Here is a 12,739-nt window from a genome sequence, read left to right on the forward strand (position 1 = left end):
GCCCAGAGAAGCTAAGTGACTTCCCCAAGGTCACACAGCAGCAAAGTGGCAAAGTTAGGATTAAAACCCAGATCCTTCTGACTTCCAGACTCATGCTCCATCCACTAGGCTCTTCTGCTTCCTAATTAAAAAGTATAATAATTTAGAGATTCCGGGATAATGACCATAATTGTGGTATTTGTTAATCATTTACTATTTGCCAAGCACTATATTAAGCACCGGAGAAGACACAATGCGATCAGATTCGACAGTCTCTGCCCCAGTTCTTCGACAGTCTCTGCCCCAGTTCTGTTGTATTCTCCCAAGTGCTTAGTACAGTGCTCTGCATACATTAAAGGTGCAATACATATCACTGACTGATTAATTAGGGCTCACAGCCTAAGAGGGAGGGAGCTGAGGCTCAGAGAAGTCAAGTGACTTCCCCAACATCACACAGTAGGCAAGTGGCAGAATTAAGAACAGAACCCAGATCTCCTGACTCCCAGTCCTGTTCTCTTTCCAGTAGGCCACACTGCCTCTTGTTAAGGATAGATAAAACGCTTTGATAAGCTGCATTGATGGCTTATCATACATTTTCTACAACACCCAGGTTGGGTTCTAAATGCAGTGATGTTCCCCTTCCTCTTTATGTTGCCTCTGACTCTGGGGCCAACAGACCCTCGAAAACCAGTGTGTTTGCTCCCATTTATCCAGAAACCTCTCATGGCCAAATGTGGGGTACCACGAGTCTCGGTGTCTCAGAAAGACATAGCCGGAAGCCGCTTGACATGGGGAACTATGTCCTGGAGACGTTCACCCACCCTCTATTACCTCACAAAACCAGGAGCCAGGATTGGGGGATGAGGGAGAAGAAGGCAGAGCTCAGCCCTCAGCACAGCAGAGTCTTCACGCGGCAGGGCACAACTGGGTAGGAAGGGGAGGCAGTCTGTCTCAGGAAATAGACTGCCCCAATAAAATGCTCTTTAAGAATTCACAGACAATAGGGCTTCCTTGGGGCTTCCTCCCCTGGAGGCTGGGTGGTTCTAGGCAGCCAGTTGTCTGCCATGTGTATGGAAAAAGCCACCATTGTTTCTGAGCTTCCTTGTCCCCTCACATTGATTCTTCTGTCAACCAGCCTGGTGGTTATTTGACCCCACTTGACCACAGACCAGGTTTTAGTATCCTGTTGTCATTTGCTCCCCTCAGCTGCCCCATCCAGAGGAGTTGTGTCTCGACATGCATTGCCTCAGAGCTGGCTGATGGGGTATATTCCTGGACCTCAGTGTGTGACCTTGTTCTACCATTAATGTTGGGGATAGTGCTCAGATAAGGCTGGTGAAATAATAATCATATGAGCATTTTTTTTAAAGCACTGCAGCCAGCACTGAGATAGATATAAGATAATCAGGTCAGACATAGTCCCTTTCCCACCCGGAGCTCACAGTCTAAGTAGAAGGAAGAACAGATATTGAGTCCACATTTTACAGATGAGGAAACTGAGGCACAGATGAGTGAAGCGACTTGCCCGAGCTCTCACAGCAAGCAAATGGGTGGTACTGGGATTAGAACCCAGGACCTCTGATTCCCAGGTCCATGGTCCTTCCACTAGGCCACAATGCTCAAGTACTTGGAAGGTACACCTAAGGACCCTACAAACTGTCAGATTCCTCTCCTGGCCCATTTGCATATCCAGAAAGCACAAGTTTGGATAGAGACGTCTTATTCCACCACCGAGGCCACTCCCTAGAGAATATGGTTTAGGGTTCTGGCCATAGTGAATGCTTGATACAAGTTATTGGCTGAATTTGCCCAAGCTAGATGAAATGGGAAGGTTTATTTTAGGCTGATAGTTGATTTTGTAGTAATAGCATTCATTAAATGTTTCCTGTGAGCCCTGGGACAGCACATGTAAGTGGGAGGGAATTAGACACTGTCCCTGGCCCTCAAGGAGCTCTGCCTGTTAAGAGGATGAGACTTTGGGGGATTACTGCTAATGTTGGTGTAGAACCATCCTCCACCTCTTACCACGTTAGACCAGAGCTACTCACAATAGTTCTACAAGGCCTCCCCAGATCCAGACACATTCATTCATTCATTCAATCGTATTTATTGAGCGCTTACTGTGTGCAGAGCACTGTACTAAGCGCAAATTGGCAACAGACATGAAAGGCAGGAGATCTTTGGGACTCAAGAAAGCCTGGCTTTAGGTCTCTGTGAACAACCATGTTTTAATGGAGGTGAGGTTTGTGATTGGTCTTGGGTAGATATTTAACAGAGTTTATATTTCTGATGGCCTACGAACTGAAGTGAACAGATGAATGAAAGTGCTTTGAATAGAAGGAATCTTTTAATAAATGAATCAACTTGACAAAGAAAATAATGCAGTCAGCTACTCTGGGCTAAAAGGCACTTTTATTTAGGTCACGAGTCCTTTGAAGTATTTGGCATTCCAGGTCTTTTTCCTAAATATTCAAATGCAACAGCCAGGTACCTCTGAGATATCCACCTACTGTAAATCCCATAAGTCATTTCCCGTGGGAATAGGGTCCAGAGGGCAGACAGGAAAGAGAAAAAGTCTGTGTCACTGTGCTCCTCCACAGATGGAGAAAATGCTTGGCGATTGGGTGGCCAACTCACTCTGTGATTACAGGACAGGTTAGTCTATCACTGGGAATTTGTACGAGACCAGAAAAGCCCCACTGACCACCAAAAGGCCAGCAGAAAAAAACCCCACAAGAATAGCAGCCCCCATTCCCTGGGTATCAGGCTTGGAGGGCAGGTAGAAAGAAGGAGGAAAGGAGATGCTATGGTCTTGTACTGTGGAATATAAATTCCAGCTGACAGCAATTAAGACACAAGTGCCAGCGATCAGGTAGGAGATACCTCCTACTAGAAAGTAACATAAGATGTGAGATTTACGAAGAACTCCCATGTAGATACTTTTCAAGGCCACGATAGTGGAAACTTTCCCCACAGCTCCAAGGACTCCAGCAAAGATGAGCAGGGCCTGAGCGACTGGAATTTCCAAGGGGAGAAAGCCGTCGCCAGGCCGGAAGTAATGGCAGAATTCCCCTCTTCCATTACTAGAGAATTTGCTGTGGCTATAAAAGCAGACTTTCCAGATGCCCACCCAGGCAATGCCAGAAGAGATGATGGTGGTATTGCTTATATGCCACACTCTCCACTGCACCAGCCCCATGGTCAGTGCAGAAAAGATCCAGCCAACTGTGGCGAAAGCAAAGCCAGCCAGCTGGAGGTTAGCGCTACTGATGAGCGAGGTCATGATTTGGAGAACGGTGATGAGGTGGGAGCCTTGCTGAGGGAATGTCGGTGACATGCAGAGAATTCCAGGGCCCTAAAAACAAGCATGGAGGAGGGTTTAATGGTGGCAGAGTGTTTACCTTAACAAGCCGGTAGGTCCCAACTTCAAACCACATAGTCTCCTGGGTCACCACAGGAGACAGATTGATTAGGTGGTCAGTGAGCAGGGACAGAGCGCTTTCTCCTCCAATATGGGATTCACGTTCATTCATTCAGTCGTATTTATTGAGCGCTTACTGTGTGCAGAGCACTGTACTAAGTGCTTGGAAAGTACAAGTTGGCAACATATAGAGACAGTCCCTACCCAACAACGGGCTCACAGTCTAGAAGGGGGAGACAGACAACAAAACAAAACATATTAACAAAATAAAATAAATAGAATAGTAAATATGTACAAGTAAAATAGAGTAATAAATCTGTACAAACATATATACAGGTGCTGTGGGGAGGAGAAGGGGGAGGGTGGAGGGAGGGGGGCGATGGGGAGGGGAGGAGGAGAAGAGGATAAGGGGGAGCTCAGTCTGGGAAGGCCTCCTGGAGGAGGTGAGCTCTCAGTATGGGCCTCCCCTCACCTCAGGTCTCCTTGGTTGTGCAGGTCCTGGTCCCGGTGGTCTGTGTCTGGTCGTTCTCGGCCCTCTTGGGTCTGGGATTTGGGGAGGGGAAGGAGGTAGGGCGGGGGGGATGGGGATCCTGAGTTCATGCGGAAGGCTGGAGGGAAAAGCAGCCAGGAAAGGGATGTGTACACTGCATTAAAATTAGTCCCCTGATAGGGAAAGGTGGAGACTGGAGGTCTAATGTTGGGTGTCACTTTAGATTTACACCATATTAGAAACAAAATGGAGAAGAGTGTCATCTTTTCAATAGGAGATGAAGCCTCTTGCCTCCACTGGAGGTCTGCCTACCTCCACGTTGGTTGATCCCTACTGATCTCTGATCCCTGCCCTTTCCTTCCCAATATGTCTCCTTCATCGTGTTCCCCTAACTGGATTCACAGGCCAGCAGCTCTAGGCCCACTGTCAGCCACACTGAATGCAGGCATGTCTGCTCATGCCTGAGGCTGCGAGGTCAACGAAAGCCTAGAATTGTGTGGAAGCTGAAAGACTGTGACCATGTCTCCAACTAAAACGGGTTAATTCAAGATTTAGACCTGAAATTTGGGGACATGGTTTGGGTGTTCTTTTGTTTTTTTTTTTTTTTTTTACAAATAATTTGTCTTTTTGTGCCTGCTTTTGAATCTGTCAGGTAGCTAGATTTCTATTATTCTCCTTTGAAATCCCAAATAACTACAAAGCAGCTAATAATCCATAACTTCCAAAGTATTCTACCCAGATACCGCCTAGTGAGTTTAATAACAATATTACAGTGTCAGTCTAAACAAAGATATGTTTGGTGATATTATTTTACTTGCTTGGCAAGATGGCAAGAATCCAACTCACTTCAGGTCCCAAAATGGTGTTTGAAAAATGGTGAGACTGAATGTGTTTTCCAATAACAGCTTGATTCATCACCAATATACAGCTTTCATCCTCTGGAACCTCCCTAAATGATGGTTCATCCTGCTTCTGCTTTTCAGACATCAATCTCGGAAGAATCTTGATTCCCTGAGGGAACAAGATAATCTTCATTAGTCAGACACATGTTCATCAAAGATTTCCAGAGAAAAGTGTCTTTGTTTCTCCTGTTGTAATGCTCCCTAGAATAATACTGTATTACTCTTTTAACTACCCCTCTACCAGCTCTGTGCACTAGGAACGAGAATTTGGGGATTTCCTTTCACGTTACAATTCCTCGAAGAAACTTATTTATAAAAGCCCAAAATCTTATAAAAGAAACACTGCTCTCAAGCAAGTGATACTCTAAGTTATGATTACCCCACACCAACATTTTCCATGACCCCATTATACATCTAAAACTTGTAGATATTCCAGTGCAAAGATGTTCTGGAGACTTCCATAAGATAATGAGAAGCACCCTGGCCTAGTGGAAAGAACATGGGGCTGGGAGTCAGGAGACCCAGGTTCAACTCCTAGCTCTGCAACTTGGCTTGGGGCAAGTCATTTAAGTTCTCGGTACCTCCGTTTCCTCACCAGTAAAATGGGGATTAAATACCTGTTCTCCCTCCCCCTTAGACTGTGAACTCTATGTGGGGCAGGAACCATATCCAGTATAATTTTGTTGTATCTTCCCCAAGTGCTTAGCAGTACTTGGCACATAGTGAGTGTTGAAAAAATACCACAGTAATTATTAAGCTCACCTCTAGACTGTAAACTTGTTATGGGGAGGGAACATGTCTGCCAATACTGTTGGACTGTGCTCTTCTAAGCTCTTTGTACAGTGCTCTGTGCAGTAAGCACTCAATAAATACCATTTATTATCCGTCCTCCATCTTCCTGCTGGAGACTGCAAACCTCTTGGTTCCATTAGTGAGACTGTGAGCTCCATGTGAAATGTGGACTATATCCAATCTGATTAGCTTATATCTACCCCAGCACTTAGTCCGGTGCCTGGCGCATAGTATGTGCTTAAATACCACTAAAAAAAAATTGTCTTTCAACTACCGTATTGTACTCTCCCTGGTGGTTACTACAGTGCTCTGCAAATAGTCAGCACTCAAATACCACTGATTAACTGAAAACAACATAGACATTTTTTCCACTGCATGCCATATTGCATTTGTTTAGGAGACAAGTGTTTGCTGCTGTTGAGTTCTACTGCTAAGGAGACTCCTATTTAATTGGGAATTTTTGTAATCTTCTCAGTGTTTCTAGGACTAGCCTTCATATGTCCCCTAATTGGAAGGCGGGGGAATCGATGCCTCCCCACCCACTGCCCCGATGTCTTTGGCAGCGGTAGAAGCTGAGGTAATGGGAGTCCACAAAGACCGCCAGCAGCTTGTCTCCTGAGTTCTGAACTCATTACCTCTGAGACACCCTTCACCTTTGACCAGAGTCCATGGGCCATAGTCTGATCAGAGAATTGGATGGAAAAACCAGAGAATGTGATCATGAGAACCATCACAACATACACTCCCTTGGTTTCACAATCTACTGTGGCAAGCTCCAGCAATTACACGGATTGCTTTAAGCGAGCGCAGAGGGGTTTACTCGGGAGAAATTGCCAAGAATGATTTTTGCTGTTAGGAGCAAGGAATCTTCCCCTCCCTGCTTTCAAGTCTTTGAACTCTGTTCTTGCAGCTCAACAATTCGTTCCTATGATTTTCTCTTTTCCTACCTTCACAAGCTTGTGCTAAAGTGAATGCTAAAGAGAATGCAAAGCATTTCCCTGAAGAAAAAAAAAAGATCTCAAACGATGTCACATATTTGCTTCCTCTCTCAATCCAACAATGGCATTTTTTGAATGCTTATTATGTGCAGAGCACTCCATTAAGTTATTGGGAAAGTTCAATAGCATAGACAGAAACAAACTGTACTCTCAAGGACTTTGCAATCTGGAGAGAATTGTCCTTAAATTCAGATTCCTTAGGAAACCAATGATCAATCAAGCAATCAATCAATGGTATTTATTGAGCACTTACAATGTACAGAGCACTGTCCTAAGCACTTGGGAGAGCACACTACAAGAGAATTAGCAGACAAGTTCCCGTCCCATAATGAGCTCACAGTTTAGATGATGCCCCTTGTAAGGGTATAATCAATCAACCAATGGCATCTACTGAGTGTTTACTCTGTGCAGTTTTGTGAAATCTATTTGTGTTGCATAAGTCCTATGTGCATAATGATAAATAAGGCTTTTATTTACCTGACCTGAAGTGAGTGTGCTATGAGTTGGGAAACACTCAAGGTAATAAAGTCAAACAGTCCCTGTCCCACAAAGGGTTCACTATCATATCCCATTTTACAGATGGGGAAACTGAAGCTCAGAAAAGTTAGATAATAATAATAATAATAATAATAATAATAATAGCATTTATTAAGTGCTTACTATGTGCAAAACACCATTCTAAGCGCTGGGGAGGTAACAAGGTGATCAGGTTGTCCCACTGGGGGGCTCACAACCTTAAATTTAGGGTTAGATACCTTGCCAAGGTCACACAGCAGGCTAGTAGCTGAGCTGGGATTTGACCTTGGACCTCCTGATTTCCAGTCCCATACTCTTTCCATTAGGCCACACAGCTCCCTTGCTATAGAGGTATTCCTGCCATAACTCATATTTTCCCTACACAAGGTCACAGAGCAGGCCAGTGGCCCCAGATTCCCAGGCCTATGCTCTTCCCACTAGGCCTGCTGTTTAATCTGATTGTATGACATCTACCCCAGGGATTAACACAGTGCGTGGCACAGAATAAGCATGTAACAAATACTACTATCATTACCATTAATACTGCATTTCCCAAGTGTCTAGTGCATTGAATTGCACCAAATGGGCTCTCGACAAATACTAATCTTACTAACCCAACCACCACGCTATAGCAGAAATGACTGAATTGGGAAACTACAATTCTTTTAGTGATTGTTTTACTACTTGGCCGAGTTTAAAGTACTAAATCCTCTAGCCCTTGGTATGCAAAATTGGGCCAGTCCTTTGTATTCAACAATGCTGCTTACATCAACTCCTACAAATTCAATTTGAAAGTGGTAACTCTTTGGTTAACCATTTTCAGGTACACCCAAGCACCCAAAAACAGGCGGTCAGGATGCAATCTTTACCTCTGCCCCAGTCTCACTGTAAGGTTACTGGCTGTGGGCTATTCATTCACCCATTCATTCGTATTTTTTGAGCGCTTAGTGTATGCAGAGCACTGAACTAAGTGCTTGGGAAAGTACAACAATAAACAGACACATTCCCTGCCCACAGCGAGCTTGCAGTCTGGAGGGGAAGACATATATTAATATAAATAAATAAATTACAGATATGCACTTGAATCCTGTGGGGCTGGGTGGGGGGATTAATTAAGGGAGCTACTCCTTGTCTTAAAACAAAACACTGTAGGAGTTTGGCTCTTGGGTTGGCTGCGGATAACAGCTATGACACTTACAAACTCCTTGTGGTCAATGATCAGTGTTTACTGAGCACTTTAGTACAGTCCTCTGCACATCTTAAATACTCAATAAATACCACTGATGGGATTGATTGACATGGTAAATGAACTTCAGGGTCCTCGGAAAACTCATCAGCAAATATGTGAGATTCCAGTTTCCTTAAAAGCAGTAGGGATTAGGGGGAACATGATAGGGGAGCATTCCATTTCCAATCCAATCTTGTTAAAAATACGACATTTTTATCAATCAATCAATGGTATTTATTGAGTGCTTATTGTAGGCAGAGCACTGTATTAGCTAGGGAAAGTACAACACTGTAGAGTTCCTAGATGTGATCCCTGACCACGAGAAGCCTACAAATTTGGGGGCAATAGGTATTTTATGGCTGAGGGAAAGGAGAGCTATTCTGCATTCAAATATAGGTGAATTACAATTTAGTAACATTCTTCAAAGCACTAAAGACATAAACATTCCTCAAAGCACTAAAGAGAAGCAGCGTGGCTCAGTGGAAAGAGCCCAGGCTTTGGAGTCAGTGGTCGTGGGTTCAAATCCCGGCTCTGCTGCTTGTCAGCTGTGTGACCTTGAACAAGACACTTAACTTCTCTGGGCCTCAGTTACCTCATCTGTAAAATGGGGGTTGACTGTGAGCCCCCCGTGGGACAACCTGATCACCTTGTATCCCCCCAGCGCTTAGAACAGTGCTTTGCACATAGTAAGCACTTAATAAATGCCATCATTATTATTAAAGATATCTGAGTTATTTTTAAAAAGGATATAAGTTCAGGACATGCACAAAGATACCATTCTGGCTAATCTGCAAAACAAAGACTTTGACCATCAAGTGAATCAAATCAGAAATAGAAAGCTCACCTTTCACTAACCAGTGAAATGTATGCCAAGGTGGCCAGTCATATGGTCAGAAAGTGATTAGGCTACAGATCTTCCCTGGATCAAAACAGAGCCTTCTGTCTCCAAAGAATTTCCATTCCCTAACGTCTGCTCTCAGAAAATCATCTAGAAGTTCTGATTCACAACCAGGCAACTTTCTAAGACAGCAGTTCTTTACCTGACCCAGCTGCCATTTTAATAGCCCTGTGTTCTATTCTTTTGTTCCCACATTCTACATTCTCTTTGTTGCTCTAACTGTAGGCACTTCCAGAACAACTGGGGAAGCAGCACAGCCTAGTGGGAAGGGCAGAGGTGGGGAATCAGAAAACCTGGGTTCTAATCTCACCTCTGCCACTTGCCTGTGGTGGGACTTTGGACAAGCCACTTAACTTCTCTGTGCCTCAGTCTCCTCATCTAGAAAATGGGGATGAAATAAATACCTGTTCTTCCTCCTGCTTAGATTGTGAGCTCCCCGTGGGACATGGACTGTTTCCTACCCGATTACCTTGCAAACTACCTCAGCATTTAGTAGAGGGCTCAGCGCCTGAGTGCTTAACAAATACGATTATTATCTCCCTCCAAACTCCTAAGCATTGGCTTCAAGGCTCTCCAGCAGTTATCTTTCCCTTCCTTATCTGTTCTCACTAGACACCAGCTTTTGCTTATTTCAAGTTAACGTTCTAGACTATAAACTTGCTGCCAACTCTTGTGAATTGTACTCACCCAAGTGCTTAGGACAGTGCTTTGTACATAGTAAGTGCTCAATAAATACCACTGATTAATTTTCTAACTGTTCCTCGATAGCAATTCTCCTTCCTCCATCCCAATGGCCATATTTTTCTCCCCTCACAGAGCCCTGTCTCTCTTAATATATCTGCAAGGTGGGCAGGCAGAGCAGGAATCCTGAAAAATAGCTGGCCAACATGGAAGCAAAGTCCACAATGGTTAACAAGGTAACTGCTTGCTGGGGATAACATGCAACCCTCCTCCAGTAGTAGGTCTCTCTAAGCAAACAGAGTCTTGGATTACAGGTTTAAGGTAATTATCCTAGGGCAAGGGTGTGCGTCATGATAGTAACAAAGTACTTTATCATTGGAAGGAAACGCAAGGCTTTCCATTGGCTGCCTCTCCAGAAGAAGATGAATTCGGAGTTTGCTTCTGGGTCTCATCCTACTTGATGAAGTGTCCAGTTCCAGGTTCTAAGGTGACAGAAACTCTGGACCTAGCCAGAGGCTATGAAAAAGGAACTGCCCTTTCTGGGCCATTAAAGTTACAATAACATGGCACTCATCTGTATTTTTTCATTGATTTTCAATATCTATCTGTTTGTTTTTTATTCATTGCCATTGGTCTAACAGGTTGTAGCAACAATCCCCTGGTGAGTCTGATCTGAGTAAGGCAGACAAGTATGGCCAATGGGATAGAGAAAGGAAAAGTGCTAGCAAGGAATGTAGCCCTTTTGATAATAATCATAATTATTATTATATTTAACACAATTTGCTCATACCCTCCCTCGCCCTCATATTTATGTAACTTCCAAGAATGATCTTTCACCAAACTTCCCACAAAATGAACTACATTTCTGCCAATCCTAAACATTTTTTTTATATCTTAAGCACACTCAGCTCAATTAAGTACCAAAATTCCAAGATTTTTAAAAGCATCCACTCCACGGATACTGCTAACTAAATCTGAGCCTGCCACTGTAAGGCTAAATTATTCCTTTTTTCCAAACCTAATATTGTCATGAATAGAGTGTGTTGTGTATGTGGTTTTTTTCATCCATTAAAGTTGTCACTTGCCTCACAGGCAGTCACTGTAGCTTTAGCACTCAGATGCTGGCTTTTGGGGGCCTTAGGGAGAAAGACTCAAAAAGCAGAACATATCCCTGTTAAAGCATTGCTAGATTACACAAAGATTCCCCAAAGCAACCTGATTCACAAATGGGGCAGAATTCCACAGCTTTCCAAAGCATATCTGAGCTAAGGTGATCCCCTGCAATTTCTTTCTGGAGCAGTGCATAAACTTGTCTATCTCAATCAATAATAATGGTATTGGTTAAGTACTTACCCAATGTCAAGCACAGTTCAAAGCGCTGGGGGAGATGCAAGTTAATTTGGTCAGACACAGTCCTTAAGCCATGTGGGGCTTACAGTCTAAATAGGAGGAAGAACAGGTATTGAATCCCTGTTTCACAGATGAAGAAACTGAGGCACAGAGAAGTAACTTGCCCAAGATCACACAGCAAGTGGGTGGCAGAGCCAGGATGATAACCCAAGTCCTCTGACTTCCAGGCCTATGGTCTTTTCAGTAGGCCTCACTGCTCCTCCTTAGATTAGATAAGAATTTTGAGTTGGAGGAATTTTGTATGTTTTAAGGGTGGGGAGGGGGCTTCGCAGTCCCATGAAGGGAAGCTATTTCCTGTGAGTTGGGACCTTGCTGGAAGAGTTGGGCGCTTGAGGCCAAGCAGCAGGCCTTTACTGATCAACAGGAAAGGACTTGATGTTTTTCTTCAGCTCAAAGTCTATTGTTGTCTGCCTCCTGACGTAGCAGCGATGCTATCAATCTATTTCTGTGATATCTAGAAGCCCTGAGCAGGGCATGACAAAAACAAAATATATGAGAGAGATGATAGAAACCCTTTGTAGCTCCTTCCTCTTAGGGAGGGCAGTCTACCACCCACCATTTTGAGGCAGCGAGTGGCACCCAGTTAATGCTTAATAAAATGCCCCTCTGCAATTTGCACATAGCAAATATTATTATTGTTGATAAAAAATGAATGACTGATGTTTCAGAGAGGTTTTGGGTCATTTGGTACTTCATAAGTACACATAACAATTCAGAATTCTCTTTCCTTTCACTGGATCCAAGGCCTATTTTCCCAGTAAAATGTTGTTTGAATCCAATGTTCCTGAAATCTATTTGATGAGTAAATTTAAGGGCGGGCACTTTGGTGTGCTTCTCCAGTTTACAGTGTGGCAGATCTCAGTTTGGCTCAAACAATTTCATTTCTTCAGAGGATGAAACAGAACCCTAGGTTAAAGTGAATCAGCTTTCAAGGGAATGAGGGTGCCACAGAAATGGGTAAAAAAAAATTTCCTAATTTGCCTGATGCTGAAAAAACGAAAAACACCTGCCCCCACCCCCCCAACCCCGCCCTTTGTAAAGTGCCACTTAGATCTGATTCAAATCCAATCAACCTGAGACCAAAAAAAATATTCATACTGGAAAGTTCTCTTGAGATGATAACCTCCCACTGGGTGATATTAAAGAGAGTCAAATAGAGACCCTCAAAAAGGTCTCTAAAACAGAAGATGTGTGAGACCTTCTCTCCCAGTGGAAGTCAGTGGAGCAGAGAAATGAATTCCTGTTTCTTTTAACTCTGAGGAGAAAGGTATGACAAGGTAGACTCTAAGACTGACCAGTCACGGTGTTATTTGATGAATTCCTGGATGACAGAGCGCTATCTTGCATGCAAACAGAGGCAAAAATTGTCCGCTAAAAGGAGTCATAAAACTTGTTCTGCTTCCACAAAGCTAGGTTAAGCTCAA

At 43.7% G+C, this 12,739-nt stretch overlaps 1 protein-coding gene across 4 annotated transcripts; it reads right to left on the reverse strand.

Moving 5' to 3' along the window:
* Positions 1-2,373: 2,373 nt before the first annotated feature.
* On the reverse strand, positions 2,374-11,295 carry CLDN34 (claudin 34). Of its 4 annotated transcripts, none has more exons than XM_038757505.1 (3): positions 11,259-11,295; positions 4,737-4,901; positions 2,374-3,334 (listed from the first exon to the last, which is right to left on the reverse strand). In XM_038757505.1, exons 2-3 carry the CDS (start codon positions 4,875-4,877, stop codon positions 2,636-2,638), a joined length of 840 nt encoding a protein of 279 aa, XP_038613433.1. In that variant the 5' UTR covers positions 4,878-4,901; positions 11,259-11,295; the 3' UTR covers positions 2,374-2,635. The 4 variants fall into 4 exon arrangements, with proteins under 4 accessions (XP_038613433.1, XP_038613432.1, XP_038613431.1 ...); XM_038757504.1 differs by lacking the exon at positions 11,259-11,295 and adding an exon at positions 9,182-9,487; XM_038757503.1 differs by lacking the exon at positions 11,259-11,295 and adding an exon at positions 9,171-9,487.
* Between the last annotated feature and the right edge of the window lie 1,444 nt (positions 11,296-12,739).

This window comes from Tachyglossus aculeatus, chromosome 15 (genome assembly GCF_015852505.1).
Source record: "Tachyglossus aculeatus isolate mTacAcu1 chromosome 15, mTacAcu1.pri, whole genome shotgun sequence".
NCBI lineage: Eukaryota > Metazoa > Chordata > Mammalia > Monotremata > Tachyglossidae > Tachyglossus > Tachyglossus aculeatus.

Bases quoted from the DNA above. Each gene is read 5' to 3' on its own strand.
- CLDN34 (XM_038757505.1), bottom strand. From the start codon at position 4,877: ATGTCTGAAAAGCAGAAGCAGGATGAACCATCATTTAGGGAGGTTCCA. The intron at 3,335-4,736 runs GTGAGTTGGATT...GCTTGTTTTTAG, and splicing joins ACACCATTTTGGGACCTGAA to GGCCCTGGAATTCTCTGCAT.